Source organism: Odocoileus virginianus, chromosome 11, assembly GCF_023699985.2.
Source record: "Odocoileus virginianus isolate 20LAN1187 ecotype Illinois chromosome 11, Ovbor_1.2, whole genome shotgun sequence".
Lineage (NCBI taxonomy): Eukaryota > Metazoa > Chordata > Mammalia > Artiodactyla > Cervidae > Odocoileus > Odocoileus virginianus.
The window spans coordinates 44552195-44578589 of NC_069684.1; the positions used below are offsets into that span (position 1 = coordinate 44552195).

Sequence of the window (26395 nt, forward strand, 5' to 3'; positions counted from 1 at the left end):
GACATGCTACCTTATTCTTTCACTTGTGTATAAGTTCCATCTGCCCTGCTAAGGACATGTTAATTCATTCACTCTTTCAATAATCAAGTCAGTCAACACTGGATGTCTACCAGGCATTATGAAGGGCATTAAGGGTATATTGTTGTAAATAAGACATCACTGTCCTCAAACTTTCCAAAGAGGTCAAAAGGTAGACAACTAATCAGGCCATTTAAAAAAAAAAAAAAACAGTGTATTAAGTGCTAGAAAAGATGCTTGCCTGTGATGTTATGGGACCACATAAAAGGTGAATTTAACTGGACTTTAGGTTTAGAAGTGAAAACATTTAAGCTGAGTTCTGAAAAACTAGACCATAAACAACCTGATGTCAAAGGCCCAGTCACAGACATTTGAATTTTCTCAAGCCTTGAGCTCAGCTCCTTGAAGAGAGCAGAAATTGGACAGTTTGTTAATTATGATCATAATATTGATACTATTAACAATACTGATACTATTGAATCAAGATAATAACAACGGCTTGGATCCAAGATTCCAAAATGACAAAGGCAGAATTCCAACTCTCAAGATGTTATTGACATTTTCCCTGTTCATGCTTGAATCAATCATGCCAATCACAATTTCCGTGACATGCTGGCACTCAATAAATATTTGCTGAATTGATGAGCTTTCTCAGACTCCTCACATCCAGTCAAGAACCAAGTCCCAGGAACGCTTTTTGCTTTTTCAATAAGGCTGTTTCACTTTATTATCATTCACGTGTTTACTGGAGTAGCACTTTTGGTGGGGTGGTGCATGCGGCGGGCTTGTGGGAACTCAGTTCCTCAACCCAGATGGAACCCTGGTCCACTTAATGAAAGAACCAAATCTTAACCATTAGATGACAAGGGATCTCTCCCCAGTGAACTCTTACCTTACTTCACAATATTTCTTGCATCTGTTCCCCAATTTTTCTACTTGCCACCACATTCTTTGGTTACTTTCCAGCTCTACCACTAAGAGACTTCACACTGGTCCCCTCCTCCAGGCTCTTCTTCCTCAACACTGCAAGCCACCAGCAGGTTTTCTGAATAAGTACCTACTAAAATATCTCCTGTTTGCTTAAAGAATAAAGCTGAACATTATCAGCTTACAATTCCAGTTCTCTAAGCCCTCCCTGGTCTTGTCCTTATCTACCACTGTGGATGTTTTCACACCCAATACTCCCTTAAACAAACCCTGTCCTCCAGTCATACTTGTTAACCCATTGGTCTTCCAAACAGGCTTTTTCTCACCCAGATTCCACTCAAAAGCCTTGGTTCAGGCCATCCTACACAGAGCAGCTCTTGTTCCTAGGCTCCTTAATGTAAAGTAAAGTGAAAGTTGCTCAGTAGGGTCCAATTCTTTGAGATCTCATGGACTGTAGAGTCCATGGAATTCTCCAGGCCAGAATACTGGAGTGGGTAGCTTTTCCCTTCTCCAGGGGATCTTCCCAACCCAGGGATTGAACTCAGGTCTCCTGCATTGCAGGTGGATTCTTTACTGTATGAGACACCAGAAGCTCTAAGGCCCAATACAAAACTCTGCCTAGAGTGAAGCTTTCTTTAACCACACTTGTGTATAGTGTGAAAAAGAAATCACTTCTTTTTAAATATAGATACATGACTCAACACCATTTTTTAAAAAGACCATCTTTTCCCCTCTGTGCTTCTTCACCGGCCGCTTTTGTCATAAATCAAGAACCTATCAATAATAAAATATACACAGGTCCGTTTCTGTACTCTGTTGATTGACCTATTCATTTACCCTTGCCCCAATACCACACTGCTTAATTAATCTAGATTTGCTATCTGTAAAGTCGACTAACTTTGCCCTTCATCTAGATTCCCTTAGCGATTCTTGGCCTTTTGCATTTCATATAAATTTTAGAATCACTTTCAACAAATACAAACTTGCTGGGATTTTAATTAGGATTACACAGATCAATCTGGGAGAGAATTAAACAGAGGTCTTATCAGCCTCCTTAAATATTTGATCTTGTTATACCAAGGTAAATGGTAACAGCTTTTAGTTTTATTTTGTAATAGTTTTTTCCTAATTTAATTTGCATAGTAACTTTTTATTCAGTGGCCATGATGAATTCAGTGACATTATTAATTCATTAAGTGTAGCTGTAGTTTATTTTGTTCAGATGTACAAAATAAATATTACCTACTAATAATGACAATTTTACTATTTCCTTCTGAATTCTTACTCTTACTTTATTGCATTGGTTATAATCTTCTATACAATGCTGAATAGATGTAATGATGGTAGACATCTATGCCTCAGTATCCAGGAAGGTATTTTTAAGTATTTCACCATTAACTTTATAGTTAATGAAGTTAACTTCATAGTTTCTTCATCTTTTTAAAGAAACTCTTTATCAGAATAATGAAGTTTCCTTTTATTTCCAGTTTATTGAGAATTTTATCATACCTGTGTATAGAATCTCACCAAACACTTTTACTTCACTTACTAACATACAGGTTTATTTTCATTTTTAATATGATAAATTAGATTGACTTTTAAGTTTTATATCAACTTTGCATTACTAGAATAAATTTAACTTTGTTACAATATGTAATCAGTATATCACAAGATTCATTGCCTATTTTAACCTTGTCTAAACAAGTCTTTTGAAGACAGTTTCATGCTACTTTGCATTTCTCTGTATTATTCATAACACTGTAATCATATTATAACTGTATTTATAAAAACTGTAAGCATCTTAAGGGAGGGCAAAGACTTGCTTTGGTCTTTGTATACTCGCTACTGTTTGAAACACAGTACATATGTCAGATAAATGCTTGTTGAGTCAAAGTCCTCGTAATCTCCTAACAAGATATCGTCCACATTAAAGTCATTCTCAATAAATATATGTTGATGATGAGTATGTCAGTGTTTTTTTTTTTTCTTAATTTCAATGAATCCCATCTTCTCAACTTAAGTCCTCATGTTATTACCTGTTATAGACCTAACAACTTACTGGCAGGAGAACAATTATAGCTCAATACAGAAAAATAATATGTACACAAGGTTCACTGTCTACTCTAGAGGATATAAACTCATATTTATCATCCAACTGCTATGACATCCAGTTCCATGGTACCCAGTCAGGTAGTCTAGCTTGGGCCCACTTCATATGTTAGACATCAGTGAGGTTTTCCAATGGACCTACGTTTACCTAAGAAATTTTGCCATGTTCTTCATTATTCAACAGCACTGCTTACCAGCTTGATTTGTGAATTTAGAAACTGAGCTCTTTTGTCTTTGTTTATGAGGAAAAACTTGGGCTTTCCTGATAGTTCAGTTGGTAAGGAATCGCCTGCAATGCAGGAGACCCTGGTTTGATCCCTGGGTTGGGAAGATCCCCTGGAGTAGGACTAGGCTACCCTCTCCAGTACTCTGGCCTGGAGAATTCCATGGACTGTATAGTCCATGGGGTTGCAAAGAGTCGGACACAACTGAGCAATTTTCACTTTCACTGAGAAAAAGTTAAATGTACATTTTTGGTAAAAAGGTGTCTCTTTCCATCCACTGTGTGGCATTCCAACTGTACCCTGACATTTATGTTGTATTCTAAACTCCCACAGCACAATCTACATAGGTATGAATTTGAGGCAATCAGTAACTTCAAAAGTCCCCAATGCATACACATGAAGCAATATCTCTGGGTTTTTACCACAAACTCTATCTCTGCCTAATTGCGCCATCTATCAATCAATTCAGTACAAGAACATATCATATATACTATATTAACAAGCTACTGTCTTGTTCCAGAAGTTAAAAAGATTCATCAGACTTCTTGACCTTTGGGGCTAAAACAGAACTGGAAACTGTTATACAGATTTAAACCTCAGACAGATATAGAAATCTGTGAAGAGAAGTGAAAACTTTCAGAGAAACTAATCATAGGAAATATGTAGTGGCTATTATACGGAAGAAGGGAAGTAAAAGGAATCATAAGCTCTGCAGCCTTAAGCTCCTCAAGTTAAATATATTTAATATGATATGTCACTGACTGTGATTATTTTAAAATAAGTCAACAGCCAGAGTTCAAACAAGTCAACGTTTCTTCAAAACATACTGAAATATCAACCCACAGTCCATTAGCCCTTTATAAACATATGCCACGTAAAGTAATGACAAATATAGCAGTGGACACAACAATGGGCTGTTTCAGAAGATACTCAAGAGACACCTAGACTTTCATTTCTTGACCATGGGTCAGAGAGGTAGGGGATTCTGCCTCAGTCTAGGCTTTACGTATTCTGCTTATCTAAAGTCGCAGGAAATAATCCTGGTAAATGTTAATGTTCTTAAATGTTTGCCAGACAAAATTTACGCAGCCTGGCCAAAAATACCATTAACATAAAAAAGGATATTTCCCCCTTGCTTGTTTGGTTGGTTGGTTGATTAGTTGGTTGGTTTTTAATAGTACATTTTAAAGATTCATTCCCCTAGGTTGAACTCTGTCTTCTAGTGCTTGACTGATCTGCTCCATGGAGTATAATTACTTGGACAAACCTGCTCTGTGGGACATAAACGGCATTACATAATATGAACCTAGACCATGGTGACCAAGTTTGCTCTAATCCATTTATTCTTTGCTCTTTACGTGAATAATTTACACCAGGAGGCAAGTATGCACTTGATATTTATTTACTATTCACTGGTAACATTAATTCTATTTAAGTGTGAAAAATTAACACTTTGAGTTTTTTGTTGTTGTTTTTAAGTGAGGCACTTACTAAATCTTGCAAGATACTAAGGCTCACTATAATGTGAACATTAAGGATTCTGGCTTCTACTCTTTACAGTTTCTCTTCTGTTTTCTCTTTGAATTTTAAAAGGGCTTTCTGAGCACATGCAGCACAAATCTGCAAAGGAAAGCAGAAATTGGGGATAGGGCAAGGAGCTGGTCTCTACTAGCAGAACCCACAGAGAGAGTAAGAATACGAGTCAGCCTCAGAATGGCCAGGCAGGGAGCAAACAGGGGCCCACTGGCCCAGGCCTGCTGGAAACTCCATCCTGGTAATTGTTTTCATGATTGTCAAATCAGCTACAGGGAAGCTGGTGGATCATGTAATGCCCTACAGTGCTTCTACCCAGAAGTGATACATCTATTTGACTCATGGTTGTTGTTGACCAAAGAAAGTTTCCTGGCCAAGGCTTGCTTGAAAGAGGGTAAAGAAGGGGGATTCAACCAAGACCCAAAAGAAGGAGAAAGAGAACATCCATGACTAGCTCATAACCATGAGACAGAAAGCTCTTAGCACAGCACATGGCCCGTGTTCAATGTTCAACACACAGTACCTATGGGTATAATTGCTACTCAGGTGTTGCCTAGCTGATCACACACACACACTGTACCCAAAGAGCTCCCATATTTTATATCTGAGATCAGTCTGCCTGCATTAGGGGCTTCCCTGGTGGCTCAGATGGTGAAGAATCTGCCTACAATGTAGGAGACCCAGGTTCAATCCTGAGGTTGGGAAGATCTCCTGCAGGAGGAAGAATCAAAACAGGATCTCCTGCATTGAAGGTGGATTCTTTACCAGCTGAGCTACCAGAGAAGTCCTAAGGAAAAAGTTAGGCCCCCAGAAAATGGACTAGAAGCTGGGCAGAGAGACAACTTAATGGGCCCAGGATAGTGAGCCAGCCTTACTGACAAAAGGAACCATACACTCTGGGTCCAGATCTAGAATGCAGGCAAAAGAGTTAGTCGCTCAGTTGTGTCCAACTCTTGCAACCCCGTGGACTATTGTCCACCAGGCTCCTCTGTCCATGGGATTTCTTCCAGGCAAGAATACTGGAGTGGGTTGCCATTTCCTCCTCTGGGGATCTTCCCGACCCAGGGATCGAACCTGGGTCTGTTGCATTATAGGCAGATTCTTTACCATCTGAGCCACCAGGCAAGCCCCTAATGCAGGCAGGCTGATCTCAGATATAAAATATGGAAGCTCTTTGGGTACAGTGTGTGTGTGTGTGATCAGCTAGGCAACACCTGAGTAGCAATTATACCCATAGGTACTGTGTGTTGAACATTGAACACGGGCCATGTGCTGTGCTAAGAGCTTTCTGTCTCATGGTTATGAGCTAGTCATGGATGTTCTCTTTCTCCTTCTTTTGGGTCTTGGTTGAATCCCCCTTCTTTACCCTCTTTCAAGCAAGTGGCCAGGAAACTTTCTTTGGTCAACAACAACCATGAGTCAAATAGATGTATTCTGGGTAGAAGCACTGTAGGGCATTACATGATCCACCAGCTTCCCTGTAGCTGATTTGACAATCATGAAAACAAGTACCAGGATGTAGCTTCCAGCAGTCCAGGGAACTAAGATGTGGAAAATCCCCTGCTGCTATGGATTGGATGTCTGGATGCTTAGGTGCCCCCCATTCCACCCCTACCCACTAAATTCATCTGCTGAAACTTAATCCTCAATATGCTGGCCTTTAGCGGTGGGGCCTTTGGGAGGTGATTAGGTAGTAAGGCCGGAATCCACAGGAATAGGGTCTTCCCAGGTGGCCCTAATGGTAAAGAATCCTCCTGCCAAAGCAGGAGAGGCAGGAGACATGGGTTTGATCCCCAGATTGGGAAGATTCCCCGGAAAGAGGAACTGGCAACCCACTCTAGTATTCTTCCCTGGAGAATATCCATGGACAGAGGAGCCTAGCAGGCTATAGTCCCTGGAGTCACAAAGAGTCAGATATCACCAAGCGACTGAGCATTCAGGCGTGCCACATGAACAGAATAGTCTTCAGACTCCTCGACCTCCACCACCATCTGAGGACTCAGCAGAAAGATGGCTATCTATGAACCAGAAAGCAGGCCTTACCAGACACCAAATATGCCTAAGCCTTGACCTTGGACTTCCCAGACTCCAGAGCTGTGAGAAATAAATGCTTAAAAGGCACCCAGTCTATAGTATTCTGTTATACCAGCCTGAAATAAGACATGTGCGAACCTACACAAGTGAGAAGTGTAAGGAAAAAATTCTTCTGTAGTACTGAGCCCCTGCCGTAAGGGGACTGTACCTGTACAGACATGGTCTGTCTCCTTAAGTCATCTGGTAAACCTGTGACTCCTTACAGAGGACTATGAGTGTACATCCTGGTGATGGTGAGTCCTTTGCCCAGGACTATCTCACCCGGTCCTGCTCTTAACCACAGTCTGTCAAAAGCTAAGTGAACAAGCAGGAGAGAAAATAAGACATCCCCATCTCCATAAACAGCATCAAGAAACCTCTACACGCACAAATGGTATAAAGCCAGGCAACTTAGCAGAGGAGCCTCTGCAACTCTCCCTGTTTGTGAAAAAAAAAACAACAAAAAAAGAAGTCAATCAAGGCATACATTAATACCACCAAAGGACACCAGCCTAACATAATACTGTGCTTTGAGATAGCCAGACTGTATTAAATGGTGACTCTCAAAGTGACCCAACCCCAGGGAGGCCTGCCAGAGTAGAGGAGTTAGAGTTGAAAAACCGGCCCCATACTTTCTCTTGTCTGCTAGATCATAACCTTCATTTGTACCTGTGTGTATGCTAAGTCGCTTCAGTTGTGTTTGATTCTGTGACCCCATGGACAGTAGCCAACCAGGCTCCTCTGTCCATGGGATTCTCCAGGCAAGAATACTGGGGTGGGTTGCCATGCCCTCCTCCAGGGGATCTTCCTGACCCAGGAGTCAAACCTGGGTCTTCTGCATTGCAGGCAAATTCTTTACCATCTGAGCCACCAGGGAACCTCTATTTGTACATTATACCTAAATTAAATACAGGATCCTACAGAGAGTAAGACTTCCATTGTCTCCCAAACCTAAAGCCTTTTAAAGCCATAGACAGTAACAGGCACAACAGGAGGCGAAAGAGTCTAAGAACCAGGAGCATAGACAAGTCCCCAAGATGATAGCTTACTGTGAATGGTGTTGCATTCTTGATTCCCAAAGAAGATGATTTAGCTTCGGGACCTGGGACCAGGCTTGATCACTCAAGAGCTTTTGTGTAGCAGAGTTTTATTAAAGTATGAAAAGGGGCACAGAAAGCTTCTGACATAGATATCAGAAGGGGGACGGGAAGCACTATTTGAAGCTAATAAGACAACACTCTACACATGGCCCAGAAATTTTACTTTTTCCTAAAATTTATAAGTAAAGTTCAAAATCTAGAATTCATGCTATAAACATAACTTCCTTGTAGCTTCTAATCAAGACGAACAGAAGAATTCCCTCACATAAATGGGTATTCATCTTAAGTATCAACCAACCAATAACAGGAATCCAATTTAAAGATGGGTAGAATGTATTCCAATTATTAATCATTTAATTCATATCACTTTTCTTTTGTCCAACCTGGGGATTAGTCCTGTAGCCTTTAAACTAGAAAAGGACAGATAAACTATTCTCATTTTTACCAAATTGAGTGGTAATATATTCTCTAGCTGTCACTTTACATCGTGTTATTGACTTTCAGATTAAGCAATGCCTCTGAAGTCTGGACAAAGTCCACACACTGACACATTTTATTTCGGGGAATTCCATTATTGAGATGACTGAACATATGATCATTTGAAGCCATAATTTATTTATGCCCTTAATACTAGACTTGCTTTTAAAGCATGAGCAAAGGAACAGTAGACTGTTTTCATGCATATGATTGCCATTATAATCACTCATTTTTAACATAATAAAAATGGTGGTCATCCATTTGATTAGACAAATCAAAGAGCTCAAACTAGTGTACATCACCCTTGAATTTCACGATACACTTATCCTAATCTTTCCAACATCTAAATCTGAAGGTGTCACGTATGTTCAGAATGCTGTCTATTATAAAGTCAACATTACATTTTTATGTTTTGCATGGCAATAATATACTTGGATGTATTTGTTATAGGTTTTTAGATTTTTAATTGGAAATTAACATCAAACTACCTGAAACATCATACAGTATATAACATAAGATAGCTGAGCCTGAATGCAAATAAAATTACATTATTATACTAATTTACTTTTTCATAGCATTTTCATAAATATTATTTCATTAAAATGTTTGTAGATGTTTCAAAGGGGCAAGACAACATCACCAAAAATTTCACCAGAAGCAAAGCCCCATTCCTAACCTAAAGCATGTGTATATAGAACAAAACATCAGAACAGGATATGTCTCATGAAACGTATTTGAGGAAGCAAACAAAAATGTGACTTTGATTTAAATAACAAATGAGGTAATTTTTCAAAAGCCAAATAAGAGGCTCTATTTTGAAGCATCTGAGTGAAGAAGAAAGCACAGATCCTTACCTGGAAACAACCAGATCTCACTTTCCTTGGTCTCTAATCCTCAGCAGGTGCTGAGCATTCTATACTCATCCATAAAGGGGAGGCTGCCATGGCCCACTCTGTATGACTTGATACTTTCAATGAAAATCTAAAAGTGAGAAACCATCTAAGTATAATATGTGCAATGTCTGCGATTCAAGAAGACAATAGTCATAGAAGGTGGCAGTATTGATTTTCAGTAAGAAAATAAAGGAACTACACCAGCTAAAAGGACAAGCTGCAAATGAACACACATTCAGAGTGAAACAAATGAAGATATACTCTAGCAGCATCCTTAGGGGAGACCATTCTCCCTAGTACTAAAATAATAAAACAACACCAGGAGTCAAGTTACAGGAAGGTGCTATTTGGCCCTTTTTGAACTAATAACCACTGGCTCCTTCACTAATTCTGGAGCTTGCATTTTTAAGCAGACACTTTCAAACAACTTACATCCTAGCAATCTCCTTCAGTTACTTGCATGGTCTTAAGGATCTGAGACATCCATTCGATGTTAGGAAATTGTCTCTACACACAAGAGGGCCTGCACCCCAAATCAAATCTTTAAACTTCTCTTTCAGGGACTGGATTAGGACCTCAGAGAAAAAGCAGACTTTCTTTTCAGATCAGGTAAGAGAAATACACTTTTGCCCACTTTCTCCTGGGATGCTAGTTGCTGCTGAAAAGCCAAGAGAAGCCAGCGCGCCGCGGGGGGGGTGGGGGTGATGTGTCTCGGGGGACGGGGCGCGGGGGGCTGGTCCTTGCGGCGGTAGATGTGTGAGTTCAGAAGTTCTTATTCTTATCTTTCTACCATAATTGGCGATGTGACCCAAATACAAGGAAACCTTCTCGTTCCATTAACAGACCCAATTTGGATTAAGCAGCTCCGCGGGAAGAAACGACATCCTCCCGGCGGTAGCTAGCTGTTCTGCACTCTTGAGATAATTCTCTTAGTTTCATGTTAACATTTGGTTAAGGAGATGCTGGTGGGTCAGATTTGACACTGTGAATCCACTAAACCGTTTTAGAAGGACTTTTTCTCTCCCGAATGGCTAGCCCTAGGAGCTCAGCCCCAGCGCCAACAACCTTTCCGGTGAAACACGCACTCTTGGCTTGTGGGCGGCGGGGAGGGGAGGGTCCCGCTCGCCGGCCCCCCACCCTGCAGCGGCGCGCCTGAGAGCTGGGCGACCTGCTCTTTCTTTCGCTGTTTCTCCTTGCAATGTGCAAATTCTTCCCTAGCTGGGCGCAGGTAGACAGGACCGCCACCTGCTCATCCCAGAGGATACGCTGCAGAAAACTCGAGTGGATCGTGTGCGGACGCAGGCTGGTCGCCAGCGGCGACAACTTTACAGATTTGTTCATGTTAGTTCTGGACCGGGTAAAATAGACCCCTAAAGACAAGGAAGCAAACGCCCCTCTATAAAGCTCACTACCGTGTCACGCCGGCTCCCTGGAGCCACACTGGGTCAGTTCCCCGTCTTGCTCACCCCGCACACGCACCCCAGGAACGCACTGCGAATGACGCCCGCCCCCCTCCCCGCAGTGGCTGCCCGGGGAGGTCGAGGTGTGCAGGGACCAGCAGTGCCGGAAGGGAACATCCCCGCCCCTCCCCTCCCCGCAACCCGGTCCTTCCCGGGGCAGGAAAGTGCTGGCGAGGCACCGGGCCCGCGGAGGACTCGGACATCCCCAGCTCGGAGCGGGGCCGCCGGCGGGGTCCCCGCGCCCGGCTCCGGGGCAGGGGAGCGTGTGCGGCAGGTGCAGGGCCGCGGCCCGGGGAGCGAGCCGCGCTTACGTGCTCCAGCTTGTCTTTCCTCCGGAGCCAGACGCTGGCGCTGTAGTCCTGCTGCTTGACGCTGCTGTAGAAGTTCGCGCCCACTCGGGTCAGGCTCGGCGACGGCTCCTTGGGGCGGCTTTTCAGCCTCATCTGCTCGAAGCCCTCGTGGGGGGAGGCCGAGAGCCACTCATGCTGCCGGATCTCCATCCTGACATGACCAGACGGCTGCCGGCGCGCAGCGGGCTCGGGATGGGCGTGCGGGAGGCCGGCCGGGGCTGAGGGAGGAGCGAGCGAGCGCGGGCCGGGCGCGGGGAGCGCGGGGGAGCCGAGCGCGGGCAGGGCGGGGTGGAGCGGGCGGGGAGGGAGGGGGAGGAGAGGGAGACGAGGGGAGGAAGATGGGGCAGGAGGGACGCGGCGAGCTAGGCGGAGGCGCGGGGTGCGGGCGCCTGCGGTCCAGGGCTGGCGCTCAGAACACCGGCCCCCGGCGGCACCGATTGGGCCGGGTCGGCCTCGGGCGGAGTGCGGCGGGAGGGGGCGGAGTGCGGCGGGAGGGGCCGCGCGCGCCTGCAGGTTGGCGCAGTGAGGAGGCCGAGGACTGCGAGTCCGGCCGCCGCCCCTCCCGCCGCGCCCAGGCGGGCGGCGGATCTCCCATCCTCATCCTTCCCTCAGCAGGGCTCCGTCTCTTCCCCTCGGATTTTTTACTCGAAAGCTAACCGCGCCTGGACAAGTCAGCACCATCTCCGCGCCCCCTCCCTCCTGGGAACCACCCTGCCCTTCCCCCCACTCGCCACCCCGACCTCTGCCTCCCCTCTTTCTCAAAGTTCAGTAACTTCCAGCCTCACGAGCCCATTTATCCCACCCCTGGGGACTCCCAACAGAAGGGGTCCAGTAACCCCAGAAAACGGCCCCAAGGACAAGTGTCTTCTTGAGTCTGATGCGCTTTCCTGGGAGGGTGTGTAGAGATGCGGACCCTCCGGGTGCGGTAGCCTGGCGGCGGAGCATGGCTCCCCACAGCCTCGCCCCTCGGATCCTGGGAGGGCGATTCCAGGGGACACTCTTCCTCCGCTTCGTTCTGGAGGCATTTGGAGTGCTGTGTGGTTTTCTTCTTGGTTCCCAAGCTCCCTGAACCAGGTTTGCATGCCCAAACCCTTTTACGAGTGCGTTCCCTCCCCGGCTCAGTCTTAAGATAGTGTGGCATGATTTTTTAGACAATTTTTTAGAAATAAGGTGGCATATTGATCATTAAATCTTAATAATCTCTTTATCCTTTTGCTATTTTTAAAATCAACATTTTCCAAAACATTCTTTGGTTTTTCCGAAAAGCCGAATAACAACTAGTGTTAAGGATTTCTCAGGTCCATTTAAAAGCTTGTTAAGTGTTTGAAAGCTGAAGTGTAATGGAGAGTTTAAAGAGCCGCAAAGGATAAACTGATCTCTCTGGCCCTTGGCAGAAGAGTTACCCAGAACTATTCACCTTGCTTGATAGTTTCAAAGAATAAAATTCTGGGTTGGAATTTGCTGAAGTTCTATGAAGGCAAGGATTGTGTATCATATCCTTTTAAAGTCTCCAAATGAAAAGATGATATTTTAATAGTAGTCATTGAAATAAAATCCAATGAGCAGTCAGTTTGAGGATGCAGCAACTACATATAAACAACACACAATTCTTGGTTATTCTAAATCGATTTTCTTAGGAGCTGAATTGCATTGTGTAATGTATATGCAGTCTATGGGTTATCTCTAAATCTCAACAGTTTGCAAAGACACAGGTTATTCATCCCATTTTCCTGGTGATGGAAAGAATTAAGACTCAAGCATGAATCACACTTCAAATCAAGGATTTGAACCACGTTTAAAAGACAGCTAATGCTATACATACCACTGGCTTGTCTCTCATATTTTGATATTACAATTTAACTTTCACTGATTTTGCTTTTATTTAAGTATGAACATACAAGTTAAATGATTACAAGTATGTGTATGTGTGTGTATGCACTCACACACACAATTGTGTCAGACTCTGCTATCCTATGGACTGTAGCCCAACAGACTCCTCTGTCCGTGGGATTATATACCTGCAAGAAAACTGGAGTGGGTTGCCATTTCCTCCTCCACGGGATCTTCCCAACCCAGGGATTGAACACCATCTCCTGCATTGCAGGCAGATTCTTTACTGCTAAGCCACCAGGGAAGCCCACAGTTTGTGTGTATGTTTGTGTGTATCTTTTGTAATATTGGTGTTAGAAAAATCAGACTGCCCTTTTGTAAGGCTACCTCTGCTTCTCTGCTTTTTGTTCTAAATATTACACTGTAGATCATGTGATATAGCCAAACCTTGACAAGAGACAGATTTGCAATTCAGAGTAATAATGAAATGTTCCACTGTAGTTGAATTTAAACAAATGGTGTCCATATCAAGTCAGGTTTTCATATTGAATAATTTTTTTTCTTTACCTTTTTAGAGGAAAACACTATAGATAATACCACCATTTTTTAAAAATAGGTATACTGGTAGCATATGTGTTACAGGCAAACTACTAAATTGAACAGTAAATCACTTCATAGATAATGTTTTATGATAAAAAAAATCAGTCAAAGCATAAATTTGTACTGTTTCATATTTAATCTACTTGGTATACAGTGCCAGATATCAAAATGGATTCAACAAATTTAAATAAACCTGGGTTTAATCGTATTCACAATATTTTTTTCTCTCTTGAATCCTGTCCAGATTCATTGATTATGACATTAATGTGGAATTTTCTGGTTGACCTTCAAAAGAACATTGTATATGAAATGACTTAGTTCAAACTGTTGTGGAGAAGATAATATTTCTAAAGACAGCCAATGAGATTTTAGTATGAGAATCTCACACTAAAATATTTTTGAAATATGTAAATATTGTTGCTGCTGCTGCTGCTAAGTCGCTTCAGTTGTGTCTGACTCTGTGCGACCCCATAGACGGCAGCCCACCAGGCTCCGCCATCCCTGGGACTCTCCAGGCAAGAACACCGGAGTGGGTTGCCATTTCCTTCTCCAATGCATGAAAGTGGAAAGTGAAAGTGAAGTCACTCAGTCATGTCCGACTCTGCGACCCCATGGACTGCAGCCTACCAGGCTCCTCCATCCATGGTATTTTTCCAGACAAGAGTACTGGAGTGAGTTGCCATTGCCTTCTCCGTAAATATTGTTGAATTTATATTAAGTAATTCGCACCCATAACACTTTTTCCTATACATTTTCATAGCTCTTATAAGTTCTTATTGCAGCATAGATGTTATAATTATCTATCCTATCAGTCCATTGGCTTTTTGGGGAACTGGGACCACACCTGATCCTTTACTGTGCTAAATGGTTTTCATATGATTTCAGTAGGCTTCAAGTTTATCTACTAAATGGAGATTAATCATTACTACCTCAAATAATTCCTACAGGGCTTAAATTATATAATACATAAGAAAACACTATGAACAATAGGCTGCTATATTGTTATCAGAGCATTCAGGCACAGGAAAGTACTTTATATAATGCCAATGATGTCATTTTCATTGGCAGTTATGTCAATTAATCTTGGTTGCTTGTAATCAGTTATAGAAACTGCACTGATCCACAAATTTGCATCTCATTAAAGTTTGTATTTATTCTATAAGCACTTTACCCAGTCTTGGTAAAGTCATTACTGGTATTTTACACAATACTTTCAAACTGTATAGCATTTTCAAGTAAAACATACGCGATCCATCAACATCTATTGATTTCAAACTTAAACTTAACAGATACCATTGGCCAGAAATTGTTAACATTATCTGAGTTAAACATTTTGCATGGATGTAAAACCTAAGGCTAGAGCAGGCTGAAAGTATTAAGAGGTAACAGGGAGGAGTGTTTTATTAAGCCTTTCATAACAATAATGGTACCTTACATTTCTACAATATTTACATTTGTAGCATGTTTTCATACCCTTTATCACATTTTTACTTCATGGAAAAATTATCTGAAAGTTGTCTTGATCACAGAGTCTGGTCTATAAGCTGTGTTCATTGACTCTAAACAAAGGATTTTTCTCTAACCTAAAATCAAAATATCTCAAATGAATACTTCTTAATATACAGCATTTTACTTTTTAATGTGTTTACTTTTACTAAGTTATAACCAGGTTTTATTAAAGGTTTATTAAATAAAATATTTCAATAATTAGACCTGCCTTGGTAGCGTGCATTATGTCCTCCCTAATTACCTTTGAAGTATTTAAAATCATATTAAAACATTGACCCAAGAAATACTCTAGTCTTGTTGTCTTTGTTGTCAATAAGTTGATCCAGCTGCTTAAAATTGCATTACTTGAAAAAAGAAAGAGACTATTTTTTAGAACCCTTTAAGGTTCACAGCAAAATTTAGGAGAAAATACAGAAATTTCCTATATCCACCTGCTCTATATATGGATAGCTTCCCTCATCAACATCACTCACCAGAATCGTACATGGGTTACAACTGATGAGCCTATACTGATAACATCATAATCACCCCAAGTCCATAGTTTACCTTGGAGTTTGCTCTTGATGTTGTAAGTTCTATGGGTTTTGGACAAATGTATAAAGACATTATCCATCCCTATAGTGTCACAGAATACTTTCAGGGCCCTAAAAATCCTCAGTGCTCCACCTATTCTTCTCCCCTGCAACCCACGCCCATGTCTATAGCCATGAAGTTGTTACTGATTAGTTATAAAATGACAATGAGGATTTTTGATATATTAAATCATTAACAAAGTGAATTTATCTGCACACAAACTTCTTTTGGGCTAGCAATTCTTTTTTTCAGTATCTACTTTGCTGGTCACTGAATTGGTCCATCACCAAAGGTATTATATGTTTGTTTCTCACAAAAACCATGCAAAGTAAACATAATCATTCCTGTGTTTCAGATGAGGAAACAAAGACTCAGAAAGATCAGCTTGCTCAAGAGACACAGCTAACGAAAGCCAATGCTATGGCTGAAACTCAAGAGTGGGTCAACTCTCAATACCATTTTCACAGCACAAACCTGTCTGGTCTTGTGTGGGTCCCTGGAATCTCTGCTGGGTTAAGAGTGCCACAGTGAGCCAGAAAGAAGCTGCTAAGTAGTGGGAAAAGTTGATAAGCCCCCAGGATGAGACTCTAGTAGAATGAGTTCATACTGTTAGGTGCTCACATCTTACTCACACAAGGATAACCAAATGAGATAGCAGTGTGATATTTCTGAGTGTTAAAAACATTAGTTCTAGTGCCAACTCACTTGACAACCAACCAGTTGGGGGACTTAATCAAAATACTTTGCCTAATTACATCTGCCAAATTGCTATGGTTTAATCACAAAGTTGACCTCTGCAGTGAGCACTGGATAGATCTATCATGTCAACACATCTGATTGTCTGTGTCACAAAAAATTAGCCAATGTCTATACTGAGAAAAAAGTAAAGAGGTTAGTTGAAAAGATTAACTGGATGCTTAGTACAACAAAAAGCTTCTGGTAGAAAAAAGAAATCTAAATCATCCTAATTCATAGTGTGGATAGATTAAACCATTCAGACAGTTGCTTAAATTGTCACTTCATGTGGCCTTTATGCCTACAGCCATTGAACTGTGAATTCATACTTGAAAATCACCCAGACAGTCTAAATTCAATTATGAGTACCTGGGACAATTTTTTATGTGTCTCTTACAGTATCATTGGCTTCCCTAGTAGCTCAACTTGTGAAGAATCTGCCTGCAATGCAGCAGACCCGGGTTCAGTTCCTGGGCTGGGAAGATCCCCTGGAGAAGGGACAGGCTACCTACTCCGGGCTTCCCTGGTTACTCAGACGGTAATGAATCCACCTGCAATGCGGGAGACCTGCGTTCAATCCTTGGGTTGGGAAGATCCCCTGGAGGAGGGCATGGCAACCCACTACTGGAGAATCCTCAGGGACAGAGGAGTCTGGCAGGCTGTGGTCTGTGGGATCACAAAGAATCAGACACGACAGAGCGACTAAGCACAGCACAGCACAGCATGGTATCATTATAAAGTATATTCAACCCAACAGTAAAAAAGGAAATATCTGATTAGTAGCTTATACCATAATTATGGTTACACCATTAATACAGTAAGTTACACCATAATTCTCACTCATTCCTAGAATCTTAAAACTGAAATCTAACCTTAAATAGCATGACGTGAGAATGATGTATATTTACTGAACTTGGGCACCCATGAAGAATCTTCTTTGCGTGGTTTCTTATATTTTTATGCCACCCTGGTAGTGATCATAGCTTTCTTTTACTTTTTGTTCTTTTTAGGAACCCATTGTTATTGGCATCAATAATATGGAATTAGTAAATATCATAAAACTATTTAGACACCTCTGACATCTCCTACTTGTTCATCTGTGCTAAAAAGGAATTTACTAACTTCATAGGTATTCAGTATACCTGACAATTAGAATAGTTTTTTTTTAATTTCTGTAGTAAATCATGTTGATATGTACCATCTCAATGCTTGTCCAAGCTCACTATTGATAGCTCTGTACATTACACAATATCTTTTGGAGATAAAATGTATCATATTTAGTACCCAACAATGAAATTCAGAACTCTTGAAGCTAAATTTTATGCTCAGCTGCTGGAGCTTTTCTTGGTCTTGGGTTTTCTAAGCTACTGATGTCCTTCTCTCATTCCCTATTATGTGATTCTAGTTCATTGCCCTTGTTTTAGTGATATTTTTCCAGTCTTCATTTTTTGCAAAAGGCTTTGTTAAATGAAGGCAGAGAATAAATAATAGATGAAGAATTAGTTAATCTGTCATGAGCCAACACTGCCTGTCAGCTTGTCAATCTGACGGATTGGTTTCAAGCTGTAAAAACTGTTAAATTAATATACAAAAATGGACAATGCACATTAAACATATTTCATTTCCCTCTTTGCATATTTCTATTCTAGTTATTCTCAAGATACTACAGTCCTTTCCAAAGGCATTCATTTTAGCAATTTATGTGTACTAGGCCGTGAAGACACAAGATAAATAAAACAAGATTAAAAATTATTTAAGCTTGATCTGGTTGGAGAAGCAGACAGGTAAATGCTATAACACAGCTACAGGTGCAGCGAAACCAGGAGAAGTATGAGCTAGGGGAAAAATAACAGAGAAAATTACCCAAATGGGGATAAGACTCTAAAAAGAAAATGTGGTTACACATTTAGATGATGATCTTAGCAGAGAGCTAGAGCTCAGTTTTGCAGAATTCAACTCAGAATTTCAACTTGACAAACATGTATTGAGTATCCAGTGTGTCCTTAGTTTGGTGACCACCATGGGCATTCAAAATTCAGAGGAATCATAAACCCTAGTGTAAATGAATTTACAGTCTTAAAAATAGACAAACCCTAACCAAATCACAGATAACATGAGACTATTATAAAATGTTGAGATAACATGAGATTATGATCAAATGTTGAGAAATGATCAAATGTCAAGAAATAAGATATTAAATCAATAGTTCCCAATGAGGCACTGAAAAATACACTTTCCCTGATTTTAGGGTATATAACTTGGTTTGGGAAGGCAGATTTTGGTTTGGGAAAAGTCAGTAAGTGGCAGGTATCACACTGGTTCTGAGAGTTGTTTAGCAAGCTAAACATAAAATAAAAAGGCCTGCTTAGAAGAGAGATTCTAATTTATTTGATGTACCCGTTAGTGTGGAATAGGCGGATGCTCAAGGTAGCTTCTGAAAGTTCACTCGCCGAACCTGACACGCAACTGGACTGAGGGTTATAATTTGGTTGTAGTCCCAGTTTCAGAATGAAAATGTAAATTCTATAGGCTTCAGTGTCTTTATTGGGAACAGACATGTAAAGAACAGGTGCATGTAATTTCCTCCCTTTTAATCTTGTTACCGTGTTGCCCAGTTATTTATTTTACAAATACAGATGCATTAGTTATAATTCTAATATAATAAGTCATTAGTATACTTAGGATTATTCTAAATGATTGTTCAACTAGAATTTTGCTGACAGGAAAAAAATGGATTATAATAGTATTACTAAAATCCTCAGTTACCCTGAATATGTATACTTCTCAAAACCTTGACAGAGAATCTCAAAGCCAATGGTATACAGTATGAGAGAAAGGTAATTAAAACATTTAGATTCTCTAAGAAGAGAGTTCCCTGGCTTACACTTAGACATCATAGTGTTTACCTACCTGCAAGTGGTAGATGAAGGAGGCTATAAATTCCAATAAAGGAATAGGAAGGTGGCTGAACCCAATGGGGTAGAAACAAATTATAACTAGAAAACCTAGCCAAGGAGTTCCTTAGTGTGCATGAGACATAAAAGGACTCATAGTTCTCCAGACCAGGAACTCAGATAGAAAACGAGGGGATGATAGAAAACAAGTTAAAATCAGATATCAGCAGCTCGCTAAGAACATGCATAGGAAATGCAGAAGGAAAACTGGTTTCGCTGATAAGGGGGTCTAGTAAATTGAATGTAAATTGTCAGGAAATGCAGAAAAAGACAAAATGGCAGCAAGCCAATTGGAATTTCAGAGAATCCTTGCTGGGGTTGGAGTCAAGATGGCAGAGCTGGAGGATGAAGACTTCATGTATCCTCACAACTAGGGCACCTACCTGCTAGTTGGGGGCCTCAGACCCCTAAAAGGATGGGAGGAATCCTTGCACAACTGGGTAGGAAGTGGAGGGAGATGGAAGACGGGGTAGAAATAGTGGAGGCAGAACAGGACCAGCACCCCTGAGGATCAGCTGGTCGAGGGGAGGGGTTCCAACGATCAGAGGGGCCCACGTTTTCATTTTTATTTTTCCTAATGCATTTTTAATGTTCTAATTCTTTGTTGTTGTTCTGTTCCCTTTTTGTTTGTTGCCTTTCTATTCCCCTGCACAGTTTGTGGGGCCTTGGTTCCCAGGTCGGGGGGTCAGGCCTGAGTTCCTGTGGTGGGAGCAGAGGAGGGTGGGATAAATTGAGAGAGTAACATTGATGTTTATACACTACCGTGTGTCAAATAGATAGCCAGTGGGAACCTGCCTCACACCACCGGGAACCCAGCTCTGTGCTCTGTGATGACCTAGAGTGGTGGGACAGGGGGCTGGAGGGAGGTTCAAGAGGAAGGGGGCTTATATACACACACACACTTATAGCTGCTTCATGTTCTGTAAAACACAAACTAACAACATTGTAAAGCAATTATACTCCCCCCCCAAAAAAAAGAATCATTTTTTCCATTTACAATTTTATTATGAGAAATAAAATGGCATGTGGTTTATATGAACTCTCATGACTCACCCTGTCCCACTCTTCATATGTGAGATGAGACAGAGCCCAACCTGAGACATCACTTTCCACACCCTCTCGATCCCCAAAAAATTTTACCTGGATTTTTCTAAAACCACAGGAGCTCTTTATTCAGGAGGAGAGCAAGGTGTTTTTTGAAGTATAGTGAAGCATAATGATTCCTGGTTGTTTTTGTTTGTTTGTTGTAGATTATATTCCATAACAGGGATTACAAGATATTGGGTATAATCCCCTGTGCTGTACAGTAAATCCTTCTTGCTTGTCTATTTTATGTATAGTGTGTATTTTTTAATCTCTATACCCACAATTTATAATCCCATACACCTAATTTATCTCTTCCCACCTCCTCTTTGGTAATCATAAATTTTTTTTCTATGTCTGTGAGTCTGTTACTGTTTTTTATAAACATAAATTTGTAGTACTTTTTAGATTCCACCTATACGTAATATCATATAGTGTTTGTCTTTTTCTGTCTGATTTATTTCACTAAGCATAATATTCTCTAGGTACATTGAAGTTGCTGCAAATGACAATATTTTATTCTTTTTATGATTCAGTAGAAGTCCACTATATACATTATACACATACACACACACACACCCGACATCTTCTCAAGCCATTCATCAACTGATAGACACTTAAGTGGCTTTCATGTCTTAGCAATTGTAAATAGAGGTACTATCCATGGGGTCGCAAAGAGCCGGACACGACTGACTGACTCACACACACACACATATGAACATCGGGTGCATGTATCTTTTAGAATTAGTAGTTTTGTTTTTTCTGGATACATAAAGATGGGAGCAAGTCTGAATGCTTACTCTATGCCAGGTGCTATGCTAAGAGCTTTATATACATTTTCATCTAATGCTCAAAGCAATTTACTATTACCCCTATTTCATATTTTGGAAACTGTGGCTTCAAGAGGTTAAGTGAACTGCTCATGGTCACATAAAAGTAAGTGACAGAACTTGGAGTCCAACCCAGTACTAATTTTCAAAACCCAGGTTCCTAATATATATTCTGTTGTAATCACTTTATTAAATGAGTAGAAAGCAGCTGTGTACTTTCACCCTGTTAAACTCAGCCTGTGTAACTGTTCCTTCCTTGCTCATAAAGGACACTTCTGGCATGTTTCATAGTTTATTTTGCCATTTTGTTTTTAATTTTAGGAAGTTTAGTCTAGGAATCACAGAACTCCAATTTTGCATGCAATTGACAGACTTTTCCCTCTTCCTGAAAACCTGCAGTTGGGGAGGGAGACTGCTCTATGTCCTCTACCTCTTAATAACCTCTGCTTGTGGCCTCTCCAGGTTAGACTCTTAAGACAGAGATTAGTATCCAAGGACGGCCTTAGGGATTAACATATGTGGAAGGAAGAGGGCAAAGGGAGAAGCCGATCAATCCCAAAAAGGCCTCACATGACCCCATGGATGCTCTGGAGCTGGGACGGCTCTTTAACTTAGCCTTAGTTGGAGTAGGGAGCTAGAAATTCATTTGTACCCAGTTCTGATCAGTCTTTGTGTGTGCTAAACCTCCTGTGACCTTGGGCAAGGCAATTTTCTTCAGCTGAGGTAGTCCCCAAAGAAAGCTGACAGCTGAAGGCCATCTTGAGGCAGCACACCAGAAAGTTGGGGGAATAAGCCTTTCTTTTCTAAAGAGGGTCTCCGTGGGACACCACAGCATCCACTCCAGGGACCAACGGTAAGAGGGAAGGAAGATCTTTCTGGCTAGACGATCATCTGGTCCTGAAGCTCTGTTCATGCAGCACATACCAATGCTGATTCTTTTCCTCCCATGGGGGAAACATAGAGGGTTCTTTGAAAGTCTTGTCACTAAGGATCTCTCTCCTGAAGTTCTTATGTTGGTAATGTGTACTCAGAGGAGCTGCTTAAAATTTTCCTCTGAGCCCCCTTCCATCCTGGCTTCCTCAGATCCATCCTCTACTGGGTCACTTCACTTCTCAAGCAGCCTTTTTAGGCAGAGCATTCAAAAATGAGCAATGCCAGAAAAGCCTCCAGCATTAGCTCATAAAATTAGACATTCTTGTCCCTCCACTCCAGACATGTAGAACTTCTGGTGTAGCCCTGACTTTGTGTTCTTCAAAAGGAAGACATCACCTTCTATCTGTAGGCTTTCCCATGAAGGGATTGGGTACTATGTACATTGTTCCCCAAGCCCCAGGGGGAAAAATATATATGCTACCATATAAATCCAGATCTGTTCTCCTCCAGTGTCTCCTTTTGGAATAAACCTGGTTATGTTCTCATTTTTCATTTGAATCCACCAAGAAACACTTCCATTTTCTAGCCATGAAGTGCTTGATCCCAGAAATCTTGTGTAATGCCACAGGAAAGGTATGACCGTGGAGGCATTCTACTATGGCAAGGCAGACAGAGATAGAGAGTCCATCTATTCTGTGATAAGATGAACCAGAATATGCATAGGATGGGTACCACATAATCCATATGTTGAGTACTTCTACATTTCTAGCCCTTCTAGATCAGTTCAGGCGCTCAGTCGTGTCCAACTCTTTGCAACCCCATGGACGGCAGCACTCCAGGCTTCCCTGTCCATCACCAACTCCCAGAGCTTGCTCAAACTCATGTCCATCGGGTAGGTGATGCCATCTAACCATCTAATCCTCTGTCATCCCCTTCTCCTCCTCCTACCTTCAATCTTTCCCAGCATCAGTCTTTTCCAGTGAGTCAGTTCTTTGCATCAGGTGGCCAAAGTAATAGAGTTTCAGCTTCAGCGTCAGTCCTTCCAATGAATATTCAGGACTGATTTCCTTTAGGATGGACTGGCTGGATCTCCTTGCAGTCCAAAGGACTCTCAAGAGTCTTCTCCAATACCACAGTTCAAAAGCATCAATTCTTCGGCACTCAGCTTTCTTTATAGTCTAACTTTCACATCCATACATGACTATTGGAAAAACAATAGCTTTGATTAGACAGACCTTTGTCGGCAACATAATGTCTCTACTTTTTAATATGTTGTCTAGGTTGGTCATAGCTTTTCTTTCAAGGAGCAAGTGTCTTTCAATTTCATGGCTGCAGTCACCAACTGTAGTGATTTTGGAGCCCAAAAACATAAAGTCTCTTACTGTTTCCATTGTTTTTCCATCTATTTGCCATGAAGTGATGGGACCAGATGCCATGATCTTAGTTTTCTGAATGTTGAGTTTTAAGCCAACTTTTTCACTCTCCTCTTTCACTTTCATCAAGAGGCTCTTTAGTTCTTCACTTTCTGCCATAAGGGTGGTGTCATCTGCGATTCTGAGGTTCTTGATATTTCTCCTGACCATCTTGATTCCAACTTGTGCTTCATCCAGCCCAGCATTTCACATGATGTACTCTGCATCTAAATTAAATAAGCTGGGTGACAATATATAGCCTAGATAACACTCCCTTTATTTTTACATGTCACATTTTGAAGACAAAGGGTCTGAGCAATCTCCCTGAGTAAAGATAACATGTTCTTTCCGCTTGATGATTTGCCCCCAACCATCTGGGCCATCTCTGAATTTTGAAAATGGTTGAAGTTTGCTCTCTACTTTCCCTGGCCATGACAACCAATTTTCACAAGATTACACAGTTCATGCGTGTGTACATGCTAAGTCACTTCAGTTGTGCCTGACTCCTTGTGACCCTATAGACTGTAGCCTGCCAGGCTCCTCTGTCCATAGGATTCTCTAGGCAAGAATACTAGAGTGCCCTCTTCCAGGGATCCTCCCTACCCAGAGATAGAACTCACATCTCTTATATCCCCTGCCTTGGCAGGCAGTTTCTTTACCACTATGGCCACCTGGAAGCCCATACAAGGTAGTATAACCAGCACCATGAACTTGTTCAGATATCAGCCTTAAAGTATACTAGCAGGAGTGTCAATCCAATAACTGATTAGCGCTAAAATAGCTTTGAATACCAAGAGCTTATTGCTGTTACCAAGAAGCACCTTTGTTTTTATAGTCTTCATTCAATTCTAATAATTACTCTGGGACTTAGCAGAGAATCAGTTCAGTTATCATATTATGAATCAGTGTGTTAAAAATTCCTAAGCTTTGACCCCAGCCTTCTAGCTTAAGCAGGTGTAAGGTCAAGACAGATATTGAGCAACGTTTTCTGTGTATTAAAAAAGTCCTTGAGGGGGAGGATCAAGATGACAGAGTAAGAGGATGTGGCGCTCACTCCTCCAACAAATACATCTACAAATGGAACAGTTCTCACAGAACATCTACTGATGTACTGATGTTCACCAGCAGAAGACCTCAAACACCTAAAAGAACAAGACAGAACTCCATGGAACCAGTAGGGTGGGGAAAAAAAAGAAGAGGAAGCAGGATAAGACCTGTGCTGCTGAGAGGGAGCTGAAAAGGAAGAAGGGTTCCCGCACCCTGGGAAGCATCCTCACCAGGAGGGAGGTCCCCTGGGACAGAAAAGGAGCTTCAGAGGCTAAAGAGGAGAGTGCAACAACTGGTTTGTGGCAAGCAGGACAGAGAGAACCCTGCAAAGATGGTAAGTGCCACCATCCTGTGCATCCCAGCCTGAGCCATGTGTCCACTGGTGAGGGCAGGGTTGGGTGCTGAAACTCGGGGTTTAGAGGGCACCCCTGGGATGAGCACTGTCATTGACTGCGTGGGCACAGCCTGAAGGGCCTGGAATGTGGTACAACTGCAACCAGGGCTGTTTGCAGAAGAAGCCGGGGCCAGCCATAGAAGGAAAGTGCCATTGTTAAGTGGCATCAGAAGGGAGGGGTAGAGCTGCCATTACACCCTTTTTCCTCCCACTTCCACAGACTCCGGAAGAGTGTGTCCCAGCTGCCTCGTAGGCTGGCTTCAGTGCCAAGCACTGCCTCAGCAGGCACCAGGAGAGCTGGAGAGATGCCAGGAGGTTACCCACATGCAGAGGCAAGGCTGAAACCACAGCTGAGCCCCCGGGGCCAGACAACTTAGAACGCAGGGCTGAAAACTCTCCCCCTGTGGCTGTGTATGGATTTATGCCTCCCGTGCTGGCTTTGTAAATGCAATGCCCGAGGGACCCCCCCAAAGGACAGTGGGTGCTCCCAGGGCCTGATCAGGCCTTAGCAGCTGTGGGCTTTGTGGGTGTGTGCACACGAGGACTGGCTGGGTCAGCATCTGAGCTGCTTCCGTGGCTCCCACAAAAGATCCAGGTGCAAAACTTCTGTGACTTCTGGGGCCTGACTTCAGTGGACCTGTGCTGTGGCCTTGTGCAAACAGTGTCTGAGAGACACCTCGGCCCACTGCCGGCACTCCCATGGTTGAGGCAGGGCCAAGGACAGTGCCAACAAGGGTGTATTTTGTGAATGCACACAATGGGTGAAAGGTGACTTAACGAGCACGCTCATCTGTGAACAGCTTCAGTGGAGGGATACCCAGTGGCTCCTCTCCTAGTGGGAGCACTCCAACCCTCCCTCCCTCACACCTCCGCTCAGAAACACAGCTCAGAAACAGACAGGAGGCTTCTACTCAAACAAGGAAGGAGCAGATTCCTGCCACTAACAGAGCAGTGACAACCCCAGAGCAATGACGGGGCCCTGCTCAACATCCAGCCCGGGTTCTGGTTGCCGCAAGACCAGTCACACCTCTTATCAAAGGGATAATGGCCAAAAGACACTGAGGAAAGAGGTGTCAGGCATCTGCACTAAAAATAGCCCTTGCACTGAAAATATTAAACCCAGGCAGGCTACCCAGGGATGTTTCCACATAAAACTAGCCCTCCAAGGTCACAGTGGATGACTGTTACTCCCAAACTCACAGACAAGAGAAATATAAGTAAAAAGAAGAAGCAGATAACCCACTCCCAGTGAAAAGAGCAAGAGGATAACCCTGAAAGAACACATAATGAAACAACTCTTCAGTCTAATTGACACCAAGTTCAAAAAGAAGATAATGAAAATTTTGAAGGAATTAAGAAAGGCTATCAAGAGAAATATCAATAGAAAGCAT

At 42.1% G+C, this 26395-nt stretch overlaps 1 protein-coding gene across 1 annotated transcript in view; it reads right to left on the reverse strand.

Moving 5' to 3' along the window:
- PLD5 (phospholipase D family member 5) overlaps window positions 1-11681 on the reverse strand; it is a 394479-nt gene extending 382798 nt beyond the window's left edge. The window contains exon 1 of the mRNA XM_070474362.1: window positions 11126-11681. Coding sequence (XP_070330463.1) covers window positions 11126-11314 — 189 coding nt within the window. The 5' untranslated portion in view covers window positions 11315-11681. The remainder of the gene's footprint in view (window positions 1-11125) is intronic.
- Between the last annotated feature and the right edge of the window lie 14714 nt (window positions 11682-26395).